Genomic DNA, 20,018 nt, shown 5'->3' on the forward strand with positions numbered 1-20,018 from the left:
CAGTCTATCAGTGGTGGAAAATATGCGGTGAGAGGCAGTATCTCAATGGAAAAGTTGAGCATTAGAAAGTCTTGAATTAGAGTTACAGTATTGGTTGTGTAAAGTACATTCAATCAAGCACCACATTTTATAGATTTGAGTCAAATTTCCTGCACCTTCAACCAGCTACAATATTGAACTATTCTGATGTCTGCATGATGACTGTTTGCTTTCTATACTTACATACTTTTCATACTATACCTTTCTGACACTTCTGTACTTTTGTTTAAGTAAAATGTTGAACATTCAATGTGTACTTGAATTTAATGATTGACTGAGAGGGGCTTTTCAGTGGCCGGTGCCAATGTTTAGGGTGGCCAAACGCTGACATATAATGCTGATATCATGTTGGGGTTTTTGCATCTGACAAAATACAATTTAATAACAATAACAACTGCTGAACTTAAATTACCCTTTATTCAACACTAATGTTGTTGGCTGCATTGTCTCTATTTCAGTAGATCTTCAATCTGTCTGCAGTGTATTTACTTTATATGAAAAATGTCACCAACTAAATAAATACTTTAGTAAAAAAAACGTATGAATGAAAAATAAAGTTTTAGTGCAACAACAGTATTCATCAGCAGACTGCAGCATCTTCTAATATTTGTAAACGGACATAAATAAATAAACAGTAGCACCCAGCAGCATCTCTTTGTTTTAGGTCCCAGTGAACATCTACATAACACTAATGTATTCTTCACTTGAACACAGAAAAATACCAAAATAACCCTAATTCTTCTAGCATTGTCCCAAAGTTGAGTGAGAAATCTCTGAAAAGTGGCAAAGTAAAGATAAAAACGCTTTTAAAGTGTTTCCTCTAGGATTTTTTTCAGCAGCGGGGGCAGGCTCTCCAGGGAGCCGTGGCGGCGTAAACAAATGACTTTTGACTGCAAATTTTACTTTTACAACCTATTTACTGAATGGACAGTTGAAATTTTTTTACCTAACCATCATCATTTATGACTCAGTAAAAGGCTAATGATACCTGACTAGCGTCATCTTCATCAATTGTCTTTCTCTTCTTAGAGAAATATTTGAACAAGCTCATCTGAAAATGCAGTCAGCAGTTACATCATGGCGTGTAGATATTAGCTTAATGCTATCAATTAGTTTACTCACGTTAGCGACACTGAGTTGGTACCGGGCCCAATTAAATTAAGCTACCGATATGTTACGTAACGTTAGCTGGCCATCAATATTTTGCAAATGTCTATTTAACTTGTAAAATCTGTTATGAGTTATCTTGCGCTAATAGGTCTACCTTTTCTCCGGTAAGTCGCTGCCCTACTTTCCAAGACCGCACTCCTCTGACTCTCTGACCTGGTGCCTGGTTGCTTGACGTGATGTCACTTTCAAGGCCGCGCTCTCGCGAGTAATTAGTTGGACTCTGTTGTGAAGGTGGAGACATGCGGTGGTGGTGTATTTCAACAGCTTCCCTTAAACACTCCTTCTATACGGGACACTGTTGTCCTGACAACAGAGAGACAAGTAGGAAGGTACTCACAAAAGAGGGCACGTGAAGGTAGTCTCGCCGGCTAAGGAGAAGCGGTGGTTACAGAAAAGATTTCTCAACTCTTCATAATTATAAATCCTACTTTACCAACGATACTTAAGCCCCCTTAGGTTTCCTAGAAAGGTCCCAACCCCTCCTGTAAGTATACGTTAGCTAACTAAATGAATGTTGCTAATACTTGTATTAGTAGTAGCTCGCCCGACTAAATGGCTGTTAACCTGCATTAAGTCCACTCTGTTGGGTAAACAGCTAACTAGCTAAAAGTTTGGTTTCTGAAAGTTTTAATTTGCCTTGTCGTACCCTAAAATAACTGTAGTTCGTACATTAATTTGACTGTTCCTCTCTAGAATAAACTGGTAATGGCAGCACTGGAAAGTGTGAGAGGAGGAGAAGGAGTAGTTTTTCATCCCCCAGGCATAGATGGAGATGAGGAGGAGGAGGAAGACTCACCTGCGGTAAGCTCAGACATCACACTCACCAGCAGAGTAGTAAATAGTTGCAGCGGTGAGATGCACACTCCTGTATTTGTTCATTACCAGGTTTTACTCAGTGTTTTAGCCCAGCAGGGTCAGGTAGGCCTCTGCTTCTATGACAGTAAGGACTCCACTTTACACTATATGATAGACACCCCTGACAACTACGAGCTCCGCCTGCTGGCCAGAGGTAAACAAAACCTGACACAATCAAACTTTCAATAAAGCAGAAATGACAATTATGTGTATGAACCAACACATGTGCTAACAATACAAGTACATTACATTTTTGTGTTGTTCAGTCATCCAGGAGGTTTGTCCCCATGTAATCATTACCAGTGCAAAGCAGGAGCGCTGCATGGTGCGATTCCTGCAACAACTTGGTGAGTTCTGGGAGACAAATTATCTTAACAAGGGGAAGAGAAACAAAAATGTCACTGAAAGTTTTGCTGTGATATGGTAGGAGAAGAGTGGTTTCTGGGTCAAGAGAATGAAATGAGATTAGAGCTGCGAGACAGTGCAGTCAGCTAGTGTGATAAGAGAGAGGAGCGCTTGTATAACTATTGTGCAAAGCTTTTGAAGGCAACAACCACTATTTTTTTTCCAAACTCTGTTGTATCCCAGGTTCAAACCCAGACTACAGACCAGAGGTGGTGACTTATCCATATGTTGACTTTGGTAAACAGACGCCCATATACAAATGTCCTCATTCATTCTTAGGCAGGAGTTCTGGATTAAACTTGCATGGTTTTCCATAAGGAACAGATTGATTCTGAGTCCATCTTCAATGTTGCAGGTCTTGAAGTCGGTAAGCAGAGGCTACTTTCTGCCCATCTGCCTTTCCTTTCTGCCTCCATTTCAGAAAGGGACAAAATGTCCTACCTCTCCTCCTGTATCTCCTTTGACTCTCCCCTGATGGTGAGCCAGCTGTCTTCATATAATTCTATCCATCAGTTCATCGTTGTGCAGGAGGTGATCATATGTGTTCATGTGTGCATGTGTGTGTGTGTGTGTGTGTGTGTGTGTGTGTGTGTGTGTGTGTGTACACGTTGGATAGCTTAGGGCAGTGGGTGCTCTGCTGAAATGTCTGGACAGGAGGAGAGTGGGAGTGGAGCTGGAAGACAGCAGTGTTGGAGTTCCGATCCTACAGTTCCACGCCTACACACTGTAAGACACACATCAATGAAGCTTTGCACAAACACACACACAAGACCGTGATTACAGATTTTCCATAATGAGTTTTGACAATAAAGAGTGATTTTTTTACTGCTCTGCGTTTAGCTACACAGGTTTTAGTCTGTCAAACAGGCAGCAGTGGCACGCATTTGTGGCATGTGCAGTTATTGTATTACATTTCTCTATTCTCTCCATTTCTCTGCTTCTTTGTATTACCAGCAAACCAAATCTGTCTTAAGTGATGCAGAAACTTTCAGGAATGAAAAATGTTACCTTCTGATATTGACATTATTTCTTTCCAATATAGTAAAGGTGTTGTTTACATTGACCGAGACACCTACAGGTAAGAGCGTTCTATTACAGTCTCTGTTACATAAATGACCTTTGTCCAATACATGTCTCTTAAAGCTGACACTGATCTCTTAAATCAATGTTCTTTCTTCCACAACTAAAACCTACATTGCATCTGTTTGGCACATTTTAATTTGACTATTTCCTGTAAAAGAAGACTTGTTTACCTTAGAGCGTTCATTTTTCTTTCCTGCTCTAGTTTTACATATTTTTTAACTTAAGCTCTATGTTATGTGTTTGCTTCCTTTTTGTTGTAGTTTTAATTTGTTGTTATGGTTTGGCATCCATTGTGATAAGCACTGCATTTCTATAAATAAGTAAATAAATAAATATTATGTTTTGAATTGTATAAAATATGGTATTTAAATTAGATGTATTATTAGGTGAGGCAAACAAAACATAGAAAGAGCCAATGGATGGTTGACAGATCACTTTCAATGTTGTATTTGTTCCAGTGTTCTGCAGATCTTCAAATCAGAACTTCACCCATCAGTGTACAAGCTCCATTCAGGTGAAAAGGAAGGACTCAGTCTTTATGGTATGCAGCTCTGAAGCTAGCAGTTCAGGACGTTATGACTCTCTAATCTAATGGTGTTTACATGAACCTTTTGTTATTGTTTGTCACAGGGATACTGAACCGCTGCAGGTGCAAGTTTGGTTCCAGACTGCTACGGTGAGAAACACAGACAGAAAAAAATAATCATGAAGGTCCTTCACCAAAAAAAAATACTCAGCTTTTATTAGAAGAGGCTACTATATTATCATAACTATCTAGTTAAAATTATCATGTACAACAATTAATTACTTTATAAAAGTTGATTTATTATTCGGAACACTAGGGGCAGTAGAAACTAACAAGGCCACAAAAATTGAAGTTTTTGTCATAGATTTACAAATGTACACTTACTGCTGTGTTGGGATTCAGGCAGCAGATTTGTGTTTGTCACAGGTGTGATGTGTGTCTTTTCCAACATAATGCATCATCTGTTTTTGGTACTGTAACAAACAATATTACGATGGTTTTAATTCCATGGTATGATTATTGTGTGAACGTACATTCATGTAATTCTGCCATATTTCTTTTCTTGACATTATTTTTTGTGTACACACAACATCTAGTTAATTCTGGTAACTGTAGTTATTCACACAAACTAGAAGATGTAAAGGTTTGCTAGTTTGTACTATATTTGCTTTGATGTCCCCTCCTCTCTCAGCCAGTGGTTCCTCCGGCCAACACAGGACCCGGCTGTGTTACTCAGGAGACAGGAAGTGATACGTTTCTTCACGTCACCACGGAACTCCGATGCCCTGAGCACCCTGCAGTCCTCGCTACGCAACATCAGTAACATACCGGTAACAACAACTCTGACCAATGACCTGCTTTTGTCTACATCCCCTGCCTGCTGTGTCACCACCTGAACATAGAATTTATAAAGACAGTGTGTATGTGTGTGTGTGTGTGTTAGACTCTTCTGCGCAGGATGTCTCTCTCTCACACCAAAGTGACCAACTGGCAGAGTCTCTACAAGGTTGGAGCTACAGTATTACCATGTACTCCTTATCCACGAGACAGGTTCTGTTAAATGTGTACAAAATGTTGCTCTTGTGTGTGTTTGTCAGACCGTGTGCAGTGCAGTGTGTATCAGGGACACAGTGCGACGCCTGCCTCAGTCCATTCAGCTCTTTCGTGATATCAGTGAAGGGTTCTCTGATGACCTCCACTATATTGCCTCCCTCATCAGCCGAGTTGTGAGACACACACAGCTGCAAATCTGAGAAGTCTGCTAGCTTTTGTTGTCATGCTCAGTTGTTCATTGAGATTTTAACTCCTCCCCTGACTTGGACATGAAGGTGGATTTTGAAGCCAGTATAGCTGAGAATCATTTCACCATCAAACCAAACGTGGACCCAGCAATTGATGAGAGTAAGCCCTCCATAGTGGATTCAAAACTGGAACAGTTAGTAAAACATGTCATATAATAGCTGGAAAGCCTGATTGGAAATCTCCTTGTGTTATGAGTCTGTATTGGTAAATTTCTATGGTGGTTGATTCAAAGTGTCAGTAATGCTCCTTCCCTCTGGCAGAGAAGCGGATGATGATGGGGTTGTCAGACTTCCTGACAGATGTTGCCAGAAGAGAGGTGGAACACCTGGATGCTCGCATCCCCTCCTGCTGCATCATCTACATCCCTCTGGTCTGAGCATTATGTCTACTCAGCTGCCAGCTTATATATGTCTTTCCAATAACCTATAACATTTTTTATTTACTCATCTGGCTTGCACCCACATGTGCTGTACTGACGGTAGGATTCATAATATCAGATACAGGCAAAACAGTTTCTCTGGAGCACCACATATATCAGTGCTCATATATCATTGTTTAATCTCATTACAGATTGGATTTCTGCTCCGTATCCCTCGGCTGCCCAGCATGGTGGACAGAGAGGATTTTGAGATTGAGGGGCTTGATTTTATGGTTTGTTTATGAGCTTGTCCACATTTTTTTTTGTTTAGCTGATTGTTGTTTATTTGCTCATGTGTTCTGCCTTTTTCTTGTGTCTATGTGGGCTAGTTTCTGTCAGAGGACCATCTGCATTACCGCAGCCAGAGAACCAAGGAGCTAGACGACCTCCTGGGAGACTTATACTGTGACATTAGAGGTCTTTTACCTTCTTAGTAGTAAACAACTTTTACCTGATAGCTGTGCTCCTGAAATAGAAATTACCACAACCACTGAAGGCTCTCCTGATGGTATGCTTCCTGTTTCCCAGACATGGAGACGGCAGTGATGACACAGTTGCAGAACACAGTCCTCGAGAGGAGTGCTTCACTGTACAAGGTTGGTATGCATCACTATGCACTTCCAGGTCCCAGTGTTTAAAACATGACTCCCACTCTGCTAAAACGAATGTTGGCATGAAAGTAACTGTTGTGCGTGTAGGTGGAGTTTGTTGTGATTAGCTATCAGTGTTTCCTTGGGTTGTGTTGTACATGTTGATTATGAAACAGCTCCGGATGGTCCTGAAGGTATTTTCAAGTGCTGTGATATTTGTCTCCTGACAGATGACTGTGCTGCTGTTTCATGCTGTGATTACAAATTTTATTGTTATTTCCTTAGGACAGAATGAGCATTGAGGTTAGATGAATAATTATTGTGTTTACAGTATTGTAGCTGTGGTTAAGATTTGCTAGCTATTAGTCAGACTTGGCAATTAAATGAATGTAAAATAAACAATGAGCTTTACTGAAAAACAGACTTGCAGCATTTCAAGCTTATTAAGCTTTATTAAAGTGATTCTCAACCCAGAATCTCTGTTTTGGATTCCCATAGCAGATATTAAAACAGCCAAAGAAATATCTCATTTTGCTCCTACAACATAATCCACTTCCTTGTTGTCCATCTGTATGCTCAGTATGTTCCAAATACTCATATTTTCCACCAAAATGTGGAAAAATACCCAGGTTCTGTCTCAATTCATATGTACAACCCAGTTTAGCTCCAGGTTTGTTAACACAAGAGCTCCTGCTTGCTGCTCTTCATTGGTCAAAACTGCTCTGCTCAGGACAGTCATTATGTTTAATATGCATGTTGTGTAGGTTCTGGATCTCATTGCTGAGGTGGACTGTTTGATGGCTATGAGCAGCACCTCCCAAGAGTACGGCTACACCTCACCCAAGCTAGCCAGCCACAGGGGGATAGCAATCACACAGGGCAGGTAGGCACTCGTAAACTAGATGGAAACCACTATCCAGATACTCCAGTTGATGTTGTGATGTAAACTTTGACGATGGAAAGCATCGTGCCATGTAAGCTAATCTAACATCAGTCTGATTGCTAATCACATACTGCACGTAGTACATACACAAACAAGCATGTGTAACACAAAGCAGAAGTTGCATTTGATATGAGAATGCAGTACAATTTTTCAATTTTCTAGGCACCCGCTGTTAGAGTTGTGCTCTCCAGTGTTTGTGGCCAACTCCTTCCAGAGCTCAGAGACGCAGGGCAGAGTCAAGATCATCAGTGGCCCCAACTCATCTGGGAAGAGCATCTACCTAAAACAGGTGGGAGAGTCAGGAAAAGCTCACTGTTCCTAACAATTACATACAAGTTTGATCTTGACTAGTTCGATTCTACTCAACCTTTTGTGGCACTTTGCCCAGTGACACTGTTTCGACATGTCTGTTTCTGTATGTGACCTAGTGTGTATATACTTCAGTGTCCTGTTTACTTGAAGTTTGCTTGTCATCGATGTTTGATATGTTTGAGGTCAGACGTGCTTTTTTTTCTTTGTTTTTTGTTTTTTGCTATAGCCAGAGAAAAGCTGTGTTCAGGCAAGCAGCTACAACAAAACTAAACTAGAGGAGCAAAGCTATACAAGTGGGAGACAAAAATTCTGCATAATTGCACAGTTTATCTTCAACATCTGTTTCTTCAGCACTGGTAGTTGCACTACAGATGCTCTTTATCTCAGAATTCTGATAGATGAGGACAGCTGTCACAATGTACAAGATTTATATTTTCTTTCCCAAACGATTTACTTACTTAGCTTGAAGCTAGAATCTTTTTTTTTTTTTTTTACCTCCACGCTGTTATTGAGAAACACTTATTGTGTACTTGTCATTTAACCCTGACAACTTGTAACCTGCTTTCTGATTTGACTTTGGCAGGTGGGTCTGATTGTGTTCATGGCCCTGATTGGCTCAGACGTGCCCGCCAAGGAGGCAGAGATTGGCCTGGTGGACGGGATCTTTACCCGCATGCAGAGCAGAGAGTCTGTGTCTGTGGGCCTCAGCACCTTCATGATAGACCTCAACCAGGTATCTAACTCTCACACACACACACACACACACACACACACACACACACACACACATACTCACATTTTTTGCTCACAAGCAACTATGTATGTATTTCAGTGTGTGTGGGTGTGGAAATAAAAGATATGAACTTCCAGCACTACTGCCCTCCAGCTTTACTCCCACTCTCCACCTGTCAAGACATTTTTAAAACGCAACTACTGCCTACGGCCATAACACACACAGACAAACACACACAATCAAACACCAATGTGTGGTATAACAGTTTGTGTCTCTATCCTCCAGATGGCCCAGGCTCTCAACAGCAGTACTGGCAACTCATTAGTTCTCATCGATGAATTTGGAAAAGGAACTAACACAGTGAGTAGAACTTGTTCCAGCGCTTTGTAAATTAAATACATATGTATACACATAACAAGGACACACAGTGTCACTGATGTGAAGCGCCTGAAACCATCCCAGCCAATATTTCCCAGTTTAGAGCTGCAGCACGAACAGACCTCCAGTTCAGCCCAACATGTGCTGCCTATCAGCAACAAAATAGCAGCAGCTGTTTAGAGCTGCAGATATGGAGGTGCTGATGTTCGCCAGCTACAGGCAAGAAAAGAAATAATGCAACGCGTGCAACCTGCAGGCAACAACAGCAGTATTTCAATAGCTGCTGTTTGTGTGTTTACATTTTATTTTTCAGTTTTGGGAACTGCAGCATATTTTGTGCTGGATACTTGGAAATATACAGACTTCACAGTGCTCTGAGTATCATTATGTTCTCGGGTCCTCCATCAATGTCTGCCATGTTACTCTGGAGAGGGAAGGAGGGGGTCCAAACCAATTTGATTTGTCTAAAGGAGGAATAGAGGTGTGGGATGCTGGGGCCAGAAACAATAAAAGAAAATTACCAGTGTAAGTTGAATAAGTCCCATCTTAGCCTGATTCATAGATGTCAATGACAAAAGTTTGAAGCAGTTACAATCGATATTTTCACATTAATGATGAACATACAGATCCGTATCACTACCATTCACCTTACCACAGCTGTATGGTGAGTTTCAGCTCATTATTTAGCTGTTCAGCCCTCAACCCTACTGTTTTGGTTCTCTCTTATCAGCCTCAGCAGGCAGTTGTTTTCAGCTAAAAATCCACTGAACACTACCTGCTCAGCACCAAATGACAGACGGACACATTTAGTGACAAGCTGGCAAACATAATGGAGCATTTAGCAGCTAAAGAGTCAGATATTTCCCTCAGGAGATGGGAAATGGAGCAAAAGGTATGGTAATACTGAACTTACATTTGCCAGGTGGCCAGAAACACAACTCCAGCTGAATGATAATGTTGCTGAGTGTGGAAATAAGCAGCTGTTTGCTAACAAGTTTGCTGTATCAACTTAAAAGGTACTACATGTAGTGTTTTACAAACACAAGCTGATGTAGTGTGCTTTAAGTGTGACACAGTGATAAATGTAAAATCTTTCCTAACATTAAAGCAAATGAATGAACAAAGATATTGCAGCTATAACCCACTCATTTCTTACCTGGAGGTAGTGCATGTTTTAAAATTGAAGCAGCTATTGCTGTCCTTGCCTGTAGGTGGATGCATGTACCATATAACAGCAAGGCATGGCTCTATCATTCCTTTCTGCCTTTCCCAACATTAATTGGTTTATTTGTGACACTAACTCAGTCTCAGGCTACCAGGGGTTTGTCCAATGAGATTAGCCTGAATTAAACCTGAAGGGCTTTGCCAATAGCAGGTCCATTTGTGCTCAGAAACATAGGCAACTGTACAATGTTCTCCTTCAGGTGGATGGACTTTCCCTGCTAGCTGCATCGATCTCTCACTGGTTGAGAAAAGCTCCGGTGGATGTACCTCATGTCCTGTTGGCTACTAACTTCCACAGTTTGATGCACCAGGGCCTACTACCCTCCTCTGGCCTGCTGTCTCTTCTGGTACTGAGAGATACTCAACTGAACTTTCACAATGACAACATTTAGCCTGAAGCATTGCGGGAACATCCAGTGATGTTTCATGATGGTAAACTAATGAACTGCCAAACATTTTGACAGCAAAACATGTAAATGAGATTACACTCCACATTTGTTTTACCTCCTTAGATTTTTATTTTACAAGTATATGATTTTTGTGTTTATGTGGTCGTGTGTTTGTGTGTGCGTGTGTGCTTGTTAGACTCTAGAGACAGCAGTGGATGGGGATGAGTTGGTGTTTCTGTACCAACTGAAGGAAGGGATCTGCCAGTCCAGCTATGCTGCCAACATAGCTACACTGGCAGGACTGCCAGTCAGCCTTGTACAGAGAGGAGTGGAGGTAAACATACACACATAGATACACACCCAAATACACACAAGCATGCTGACATTGACTGACTGTTTGTGTGTGTGTCTTTGGTCAGGTGTCTGAACTGTACAAGACAGGAAGATCCATCAAACGCATTGACAGAGCATCATCGGATGAGCATGCAAACAGGTTTGTTGAACTCCAGCTACACAGAACAACAATGGAAACCAACACAAGAGAGCAGTGTATGTGAAACAGACTGTGACCAACAGGTGCAGCTCTGTGGTGGTGAGGTTCCTGAGCCTGGACCTGGAGGACCAGGATTTGGACCTTCAGCACTTCATGAAAGAGGAGATCCTGCCCTCTGCTGGGGAGTCCTTGAACTGCAGGTGAACAGCTCTGCCGCTGCTGCAAACACGTTTCTACAGCTCTGTCGACAGGTTGTTCATTCACTGACTGTTTTCAGTTGGTTTGGGGCGAGGGCAAGCTTTCACTAATGTTCCACCTGCAGACCGGATACATTCATAGACAGATATACAAGAATAATTATTTTACAGTATGACTGAAACATTTCAAGCTCATGCTATAATTATCTAAGTAGCATTTTCTAATTCAGTAGTCTAGGTCTAGGTCTGGACAGTACAAAAATTCTTCAAAGCTGGTGATTTTTCTTCACCATATGGTTGAAGTCCTTTAATCATCTCTTCACAGTCTTTTTCTTTTTGTCTTGACAACATAAATAAATGCAAGATGTCTACTATGATCCTGTTGAGGCTTCAGTGAGGTGCCAGGTGGTTAGGACAGCCACAGTGAGATACAAAAGTGTGGCGATTTGAAGTTCATGCGCCGAGTTGCAGAAGGGAGTGTCGCAGCAGTGTTTGGTCATGGCGAAGATGGTCTTGTTGGAGAAGAGCTCCACCGTGGTCTCCGTGCCACACTCCTCTGCCCTCACACAACCCAGAGTCTTAATGTCCAGTGCATTGCCTGGGGAGACAAGTATTCAGTATACCAGTTCTAAGCAAATTATACTAAAATAGATTTTAGAAGTTTACTCCCACTAATGTTTAAATGTTAATTAACACACACACTAACTAAAAATACTGCCTCGTCCAACACACCTGCTTTCCCTCGGCCCGTGTAGCAGCGCTCTCCGAGGCTGCAATTGGTTTTGGTGGTATAGCAGGCGTCCCAGAAGCCCAGGTCACAACGGAAACACTCCAGAAACTCCTCCTCTTCCTCAAATCCCACTGACTCCATGAGCTGCTCCTCATCCTCACCCGAGCCTAAGGAACACCACAGAAAGAGGACAGTTTGATACAATGGAGGTTTTCAGGCAGAGCAAAGGAGACAGTGTCTAACAATGAGATAATGTTAAAGTTACTGAATTTGTTATTGTCACTGAAAGCTAAAGTTTAATTATGTCCTGTATATTAAGTAAAAATGACAAACTTTTTAAAAATGTTACTTAACCTTTTTTTAACCAGACTTCAAATCTCCCATTGAGATTGGAAGCTTCTTTTGCTAGAAATACCAGACAAAGGTGGCAGGAAGTTGCAGACAAAAAAAGACAAATAAGTTAAGAACAGAGAATATACATTTAACATCTCAGATGTCAGATTAATGGATGAGAGGCTTTGGATTATTCAGATTTCGAGCCGTTTACGTAATAGCTTTTTGGATATACTTATTATTCAGAGGGTGCTGAATGTGTGAAGCATTGGAACGCTGTTGAAGGACACCAAGCCAAACTGATGAGCCACATTCTGCCGAGCAGCACTTAAGCATCTCAGAAGTATTTTGTTTATTCTGCAGCAGTCTGGAATTTGTTTCTTTGAGTGGATGACTTGTGTTATTCAGGGAGCGCTCCAAGTCTTCGGGCTGCATCATGTTTTTATTAAACAGACAGATACTGGAATTAATAGAAAGAACTGGCTGCAGAATGTAGTGGGACAAACCCTCAGTTACTCCCACTGTGCAAAGAGCCTTCTTCCTAAAATGAGTGATTTATGGACAGTGTGAAATGAAGGTGACAGAACAAAAGGTTTTCTAATTGTTAATCAAACATGGCTGAAATTACCTTTAAAGTCGTTTAAATTTCATTATAAACTCATTGTTACTAGGCCATTTTATATTCAAATAACTGTATTTGAGCAGAAATACGTGACCATCCTGTCTGTTTTGGATGAAACAGCATCTCTTTCTGAGATACGTGTTTTGAATTCATTGTCAGAGCACATCCAGTTGCAAAATGGCTGGCCTCAGTGCTGCAGTAGGCTGCTGCTGCTGGAGAAGGATTAATCTCCTCTGGGCCATAAGATGAGTTTCAGGAAGACTTACAATCCTTATCCCCTCTCATCTCGTTAGCTTGTGCTAGCTCAGGTGAAGTTGCACAAAAAGGGGGAGTAGAGACTTACTAAAGCTATACTCAGTTGCCAGTTTATTAGGTACACCAGGCCAGTGCAGTCTAATACAATAGACCTGCAATACATCCTGGCCTCATGAAGGTTATCATGTTCAGTATTTGTGGAAACTGTGTGAACTTCTAGAAGAACGTAGTTGTGGTGCTGTCTAACTGTGTTTCTAATACTTTCTTCACCCCACTTATATAAATGAGGGTAGTTTAAACTAAAGCCTCCAAAATGACCATTAAGTTGAATTAACACCTCTTTCAAAACAGTTTGCAACATTATAACCTTCATTAAGTTTGGATTTATTGCAGAGCTGCGGCGCTTAATTGACTAGTGGACTGACACAAAATGTATCGGCAACTACTCTGACAGGCGGTAAATTTGATGCTTTGATTTACTGCTTTTGCGTCTTATATTCCAGTAAATGTCATCGTTTTAGACCAAACTGGACATTAGAAAATGTCACCTTGGACTTGGGATGGACATTTTTCACTATTTTTATTTCTGGTGTTTTACAGACCTGACAATAATAGATTAATCAAGAAAATAAACTTCAGATTAATCAATAATAAAAATAATGTAATAATAATCACAGGGCTATTGGATTATACAGTACAGAAAAAATAGGCTCTGTTGATATTTCACAGATAAAGTAGGCTGTTCATTTGCTATAAAGTTATATATAGTACATGTATGAATATATCAATTAATTAATATTAATATTAATATTAATTAATCAAATCAGATTAAGTAGACAATTCACAGCTTTGTGAATACAGCAAAAATCTATAGCTTGTGGGAAAGATTTTTTTATGCCCAGCTGTTGGTCTTTAAGGGGTAAAACATAAAACTTCTAGAAGCAGCAATACTGTAGAACAGAAGAAGCTGTTCGTCTACACCTATAAACCTACGTCACCTTACCTTGAGCAGGTGTGAGCACCATGATGGCAAAAACACAGAATATTAGTCCTTTCATTTTGAGCGGGACACCTCTTCCATTGACTGCACCATGAGGACTGCTGAGACCGAAGCAGGGCTGAAATTGGATTAGCCAGGAATGCACCTGCTATTTGTCCTGCACCAATCACAGCTGCTGAAAGGCTGCAGATGATCAAACAGTAGGAGTTTTTTGTTTTTCGGGGGGGGGGGGGCAGCTGCAAAGTACAAACCTCACCTGGTTTGTTAGGTCTGTGAGAGAGGAGGGGTGGGATGTGGATTTTAGAAGGATTTTATGTCTTCCTTAATGTCAGAAAATGTCATTTGGTTTATTAGCCGTTTCAACAAAAGATACAGCGTGAATGTTACACAGAAAACCAAGCTGGTAACTCTTCCCTCTGCTCTGATGAAAGACTGAACACCAGATGTAGACAAAGGTGGTGGGAAACATTTCTCCATCCAGCTGATGCTTCTCACTTTTTACAAAGACGTCTTAACTGAATCCCTTTTCCTGCTGTAACAGGTGAAGTCTTTGAGTAAGAAAAGTTTTTTTGTTTTTTTTTTAACTGGCATCTTCAGGCTGGTTGATCCTCAGTCGCTTTCATCCTCTATACCCAAAAATGGTGATCATAGCTTTTCTCTCTCTCTTAAGGAAGAGAGAAATTGCATGTGTCCTGAGTCAGCGCATGGTTAAGCAGCTTACAGCTTCGCGTACGTCTGCTCAGATATTTATCAACACACACACACACACACACACACACACACACACACACACACACAGAGTAAGCTCTCGGAGGAGGGAATTTGATTCAGTTATATTTTCAATGCAGCAAGAAACGTGTGTTGCTGAATTATGTAACATCACTGTGAATTATGCACACACACACATATAGACTGATGTACGCACGAGAAACCTCAAAGATTGCTTGTACTGCTGCAGTGCAGTTGTTGCATGTACCTAAAGATATTGAACTTCCCATTGGTCACTTTAGTGTCAGATTCAAAGAGATTTCACATCTGAATTTAATCTGAACAGGATTAAGCTCCATTTGCAACGTGTCCATAGGTTACTTGATTAATCGTTTGGTCGTTATGTTAAGAAACAATGACTCAAATGTGAAGATTTGTTGCTTGTCATTGTCTTAGATGATAGGAAACTTAGTATCTTTGAGTTTCCGTGTGTTGTTTGGACAGAACAAGCAATTTGAAGCAATTTTAAGACATATGATGGCATATTTCACTCTTTTTTTAACAACTTTCTGATCACTTTGGAGGATGTCCTGTGTGGTGCTGTTGAAGTGTAATACAGAGAGGTGTTTGTGTTATTTAGCCTACCCTCATTGATATAGATGTGGACGATGCAATATGGTTAAACAGCACTACAAACTGCAGCCTCCAGGATGATCACAAAGTTGTTAAATCACCTCTAAAACAGCAAAACCTTCCTGAAGGTAGATATTATTGCAGGACTGTCATATGAGACTGCACTACTTTTAGCTCGGCATAACTAATACACTGGAAATTGAGTGTAGGCAAACAGATCTGACACTAATCAAGAAATGAATCTGCAAATTCATAAAAATGATCTTTGGTTGCAGCTCTACAACCCAGCATTTTCCCCTCTAAGCGTAAAAACTGTCAGAGCATCTCACACTGAGAAGGACTCGTGTCTGTGAGAGAGTGCAGAGAGCTGCTTTTCTGAGCGATTAGTGCGAAGGAGGCTGCATGCAGCTTGTTGCAAGATTCAGTCATCTCCCCAACTCATCCCTGCTATTGAAAGATACATCCAGCATCTTAAAACAGCATACTGTACCTACACAGAGCCCTCTACGGAGCCTCTGTGTGTGTGTGTGTGTGTGTGTGTGTGTGTGTGTGTGTGTGTGTGTGTGTGTGTGTGTGTGTGTGCGGGTATGTGTGTGAGAGAGAGATGGGTGCTGTTTTTAGTGAGTGAAATGTGTGGCTGCAAATTACTGTACACTTCAGTCTCAGTCGTCATCTGGATGGCAGGATCCCAGCATGGGCCCAAACAACAAGGAAATACTCTGCAGTCCTAAAGCACCTATAAAAACCTTCAGACTGATCCCCTGTGTAATTAGAGGCAGGAGGAGAAAATGCTGGCGATAATTAAAATTCTACCCCCTTACCTCTCTGCCTGTTGCTCCACTGTTGCTTAATTGGACCCGATAACATTTTACTCTGCATTGTTTTGCTCTATTTTCTGTTTTGGCTGTTTCACAGAAGCCAAGGATCGAGATGGAGGCTGGAGTATTTGAATAAAGCGTAGGAATCAGATGATGAAGAGAGAGGAGATGAAAGGTCGGGATGGTGGGAGGGTGAGGCTTCAGCTACACGACTCACAGGGCCGCTTTTCACAGTTAAGCTGCGTCAGGAATAACTCATAACAGCCTCACTAGATTTTGCTTTTTTTTTTTTTTTTGGAAGTCATTGCTCTTTTCTTTGTATCCACCATCTGATTGAAATTCTTTAAGATCTCGCCTCACTACACTTGAGAAAAGAGAAAAAACTGAACAGCTGACACTGAATTAAAAAAGAAAAAATGAATTGCAGTAAAAAAAACTCGAGTCCACACTTATATGTGTACAGAGCACCAGCTGGTATTTATAGCATGGCTGTAGGTGTCGAGTGAGCGGATTGTGGCCTTACATGCTTCTCTTGTTTATACCGAGAAACAATTTCCTCAGATAAAGAGTAGATTACAGTATGTGTGAGATTAGATAAAAACTCATTTGAGACCAAATCTGGCTCATCCTCTTAACCAAACCTCTCCAGCGAGGAAATGTTGACGCTGTATCTCTGCAGAGGGGATGTGTGTGTGAGAGACGGAGAGACGGAGAGAGAGAGAGAGAGAGAGAGAGAGAGAGAGAGGGAGAGAGGGAGAGAGGGAGTGTGTGTGTCCATCTCCCAGTATGGCACCCCAAGAAGTTTTCAGCGATCCTCCTCGCGTCCTAATATGGTCAAACAAGCAGTGGCTTTTGGGATTTTGGGCATGGGTGAGTTCAAAGACAACAAGATGGCGAGTTGACATCAAACAGCATAGCTCCAATCTTTCAAACGTGGGTGAGTCAGAGAACGATGTAGGACAAAAACACCCTTCATAGACAGTGACTCAGAGCCACTGCGCCACTTGGAGGCACTAAAACATACCAACAAACATTTCATCTGTTTATTGAGGAATGCATAGTCTTGTCTGTCGAGTGTGTCTGCACGTGAAACGTTCAGATGTATCTCATCATGCATATTTTATGGGACAGTAGAATTTGAACCAGCGGGGGGTTCAGTGTTGAGGTGGCAGAGAAGAGCCTGTCCGTATGTTGAAGTTGATTTCACTGGAGTTGCAAGAGTCTGAGTAGACGGAAGAGCGAGAGATGGACGGGCAGGGGGAGGGAGGGTGAGGAGTTGGCTCCTGGTGGTGCAGAACTCTAGCCAGCAGGGTTGATGTTCCCTCCTTCTCCTCCTTCTCTTTATCCCTTCCTCCTGCGTCCGAAGGAGGCGGCGGTGACGGTCTGCTGCTGATGTTGTGTCTGTTCCTGTGAGGCGGAGGAAGAGGAGGACCACAGTTCTGGTTTGAGAGGGGGAGTGTGTGGGCCGGAGTGGCCCAGCATCCCTGCTCTCCGTCTTTAAACTCCCACTGCTCCTGACAGCTGAAGCTGGGCTGTTCCTGTGAATCCTCCCATCCGTTTCCTCCCTTCAGATCCTCAAGGTCATCGGGTGTCTCTCGCCTGAGCACCTCCAGGTCCCGGTTCTCGTACAGCAGCGTGGCGGCGCAGATGAAGATGAACAAACCCACTCCCATGACCACGGGCCCGGCCAGTTTCATCCTCTCAACGTGGGTGCTGCCTCGGCCGCCCACGGGCTTCGGTGCTGCGGATACATATCCCGCCACCGCGACAGACATCCCCACTAAAACCACCACAACCCCCAGCATTAGCCAGATGCCTGGGGCAGAGCGAAGGTGCAGTTTGGTTTGGAGACTTTTGCCTTTCCTCAGGTGTCTGTGGCATGCTGGGAGGCAAACGGGTAATGACTGGGTAGAGTGGGAGGAGGCGGGGCTGCAGACGGGACTGGTTGCTGTCATCCTCTGGCTTCAGGCTGAACAGAGAAGAAGACACAGAAAAGGGGAAAAAGAGGAGAAATACAAGAATTAAGCAGGAAAGTGTTGCATGCAGCATCAGAGGAAGAGCTCTGGGGGTGCTGGAGAGAAGATAGTTTACTCTGCATTGCACTCAACAGGAAATAGCTGCTTTAATAAGACATGTGGCCGAGTTAATGAGATGCCAACTCTTCTGCAGCTCCCCCAGTGTCTCTGTGGATCCACACATAGACACTCCAGCGAGTCAACCCTGCAGCAGCCTCTCTGAACCCGCACGAAACTGTTCCTCAAACACTCATTCATCAGCAGGGGAATAAAAACCACTGACCCTTTTCAGGACCTTGTGATTTCACTTCACCATCTCGCTGCAGCCGTGGAACTGGAGTCACATTAACTCGGTACTTGCTCCAACTGAACTCGTGATATAATTTCCCCCGAGGCAAGTGAACACAACGGGTGATTCAACAGGACGCAAACGAAGATGATACAGAGCCCATCAAGTCCTGTTTCATAAGTGCTGCTGCGCATTGCATGTTTAATGTTGAATTTTAATTCACGGCTCGACAGCACTGTTTCTGACCACACTAATTCACCGCAGTTAACTGTCCGGTTACTTTAACGCATTCCAGATAGAAATCGGGTACTTGCCTTGTCTTGGACGTAGATCCGAAACAGGAACTGGCCCCTCGGCATTATCAAAAGAAATAAGCCTGAGTTGCGTGCGTTATTCCTCCCACTCCTCCGTGTGTCTTCTCCGCCACTTTGATTCGCGGTTAAATCCACACTTTCACCTAATTCCTCCTCAGATTGGGACGTTTTTCTTGCTCGGCTGTACTGTGTGAGGCAGCGGGCGCCGCGGAGCTGAAATGAGGCTTTTATAGTAAATAACAGTGAGTGAAAGTGGTGCAAAGCTGCTCTGCCTCTCCGGCTCCTCACTGCTGGTGCGCCTCTGCAGCCTGTGTTTTCATTTGCCTCTGTGTGGAGAGGAGGGGTCGTGGGAATCTGTGGCTGGTCCAGGCCAGTCCCACGGTGAGCCCAGTTATTCTTAGTGACCACCAGCCATCAAGTGATGCCGCCTTCCTCCATCACAGACATCAAAAATGTAAACATAAAATGAAAATTACACCCTTTACTCAAAGGGCCACACTGGTGTGTTTTCAAGGTATGTCTTCTGCACCACAGCACCAGCACACTTCACGTTTTTGCTGCCTGTTTGTCAAACGCATGATTTGTAGTCACAGATTTGTAGATGATTTATTTCCTTCCGTCCCAGGCGGCCATTAGGGTTTCCATTTAATTCTGTATGGTATGAAAATCAATAAGCAGTAGCTTGAATTTTGCTTAAAGGGAAACGCCACTGATTTTACACATACAAGTCTTTTTTACAGGTTTTGGGGGGGGGGGGGGGGGGGGGGGGAGTCATATAAAACCCAAAGTCATATAAAACCCTCTGTGGCTCCAGAGGGAGCCGGGTAAAATTTGGTAAATTGCCTCAAGTGATGTCACTTGAGTCGGTGTCAGCTGGGCCTGAAGACTACAATTCATATTTTGTTTTTAAACTGTGAGTCTGACAACGTTACAGGTGTGCAATGCTAAATGAGTGGAGTTAGTGTTAATTATTTTCATCTCTACTACATCCAGGCTCACATTACAAGCAGATATGGGTCAACAGGTATGACTCATATACAACAAGCAAAGAGCAGGTGCTGCCAATTCACAGAGCGGTTTTAGGTTAAGCTGTGTTGTGTTCCATGCAGATTTGGCCCCCATAGCACACTGGTCTGTGGTTGAGTTTTGCCCATTTGCAGATAGGTCATGTATGAACAAGCCATTTTTTCTTTTGAGGGTTGCCACCACATTGCAACATGCGGTCTGAGAAACTTCTTTAACTT

The 20,018-nt window shown here is 42.4% G+C and overlaps 2 protein-coding genes across 5 annotated transcripts; one reads left to right on the forward strand and one right to left on the reverse strand.

Moving 5' to 3' along the window:
- Nucleotides 1–1,914: 1,914 nt before the first annotated feature.
- Nucleotides 1,915–11,096, forward strand: msh5 (mutS homolog 5). Its single transcript, XM_076736732.1, has 25 exons — nucleotides 1,915–2,010; nucleotides 2,095–2,218; nucleotides 2,331–2,411; nucleotides 2,653–2,706; nucleotides 2,825–2,946; nucleotides 3,086–3,195; nucleotides 3,512–3,547; nucleotides 4,011–4,093; nucleotides 4,183–4,228; nucleotides 4,770–4,908; nucleotides 5,022–5,084; nucleotides 5,176–5,304; nucleotides 5,407–5,479; nucleotides 5,641–5,750; nucleotides 5,951–6,031; nucleotides 6,128–6,215; nucleotides 6,327–6,394; nucleotides 7,153–7,271; nucleotides 7,494–7,620; nucleotides 8,227–8,376; nucleotides 8,662–8,736; nucleotides 10,179–10,325; nucleotides 10,564–10,701; nucleotides 10,787–10,860; nucleotides 10,944–11,096. Exons 1-25 carry the CDS (start codon nucleotides 1,915–1,917, stop codon nucleotides 11,062–11,064), a joined length of 2,454 nt encoding a protein of 817 aa, XP_076592847.1. The 3' UTR covers nucleotides 11,065–11,096.
- On the reverse strand, nucleotides 10,473–19,104 carry LOC143324091 (protein Bouncer-like). Of its 4 annotated transcripts, XR_013077435.1 has the most exons (5): nucleotides 18,775–19,104; nucleotides 14,001–18,125; nucleotides 12,142–12,192; nucleotides 11,790–11,954; nucleotides 10,473–11,655 (listed from the first exon to the last, which is right to left on the reverse strand). XR_013077435.1 is itself a non-coding variant. In XM_076736298.1 (4 exons), the coding sequence occupies exons 1-4, from the start codon at nucleotides 14,053–14,055 to the stop codon at nucleotides 11,429–11,431; spliced, it is 498 nt and encodes a 165-aa protein (XP_076592413.1). In that variant the 5' UTR covers nucleotides 14,056–14,165; the 3' UTR covers nucleotides 10,473–11,428. The 4 variants fall into 4 exon arrangements, 2 of the variants coding, with proteins under 2 accessions (XP_076592413.1, XP_076592414.1); XR_013077436.1 differs by lacking the exon at nucleotides 12,142–12,192; XM_076736298.1 differs by lacking the exon at nucleotides 18,775–19,104 and having other exon boundaries at nucleotides 14,001–14,165.
- Nucleotides 19,105–20,018: the final 914 nt, after the last annotated feature.

Source organism: Chaetodon auriga, chromosome 8, assembly GCF_051107435.1.
Source record: "Chaetodon auriga isolate fChaAug3 chromosome 8, fChaAug3.hap1, whole genome shotgun sequence".
NCBI classification, from domain to species: Eukaryota; Metazoa; Chordata; class Actinopteri; order Chaetodontiformes; family Chaetodontidae; genus Chaetodon; species Chaetodon auriga.

What these genes read in the sequence shown, in the direction of transcription:
- msh5 (XM_076736732.1), top strand. Translation starts at nt 1,915, where the DNA reads ATGGCAGCACTGGAAAGTGTGAGAGGAGGAGAAGGAGTAGTTTTTCAT. An exon ending in GGAGTGCTTCACTGTACAAG is followed by an intron (nt 6,395 to 7,152) that starts GTTGGTATGCAT and finishes CATGTTGTGTAG; the next exon opens with GTTCTGGATCTCATTGCTGA. An exon ending in AGAGCATCTACCTAAAACAG is followed by an intron (nt 7,621 to 8,226) that starts GTGGGAGAGTCA and finishes TGACTTTGGCAG; the next exon opens with GTGGGTCTGATTGTGTTCAT.
- LOC143324091 (XM_076736298.1), bottom strand. Translation starts at nt 14,055, where the DNA reads ATGAAAGGACTAATATTCTGTGTTTTTGCCATCATGGTGCTCACACCT. An exon ending in GGTGCTCACACCTGCTCAAG is followed by an intron (nt 12,193 to 14,000) that starts GTAAGGTGACGT and finishes TGGTATTTCTAG; the next exon opens with CAAAAGAAGCTTCCAATCTC. An exon ending in TGAAGTCTGGTTAAAAAAAG is followed by an intron (nt 11,955 to 12,141) that starts GTTAAGTAACAT and finishes GGTGTTCCTTAG; the next exon opens with GCTCGGGTGAGGATGAGGAG.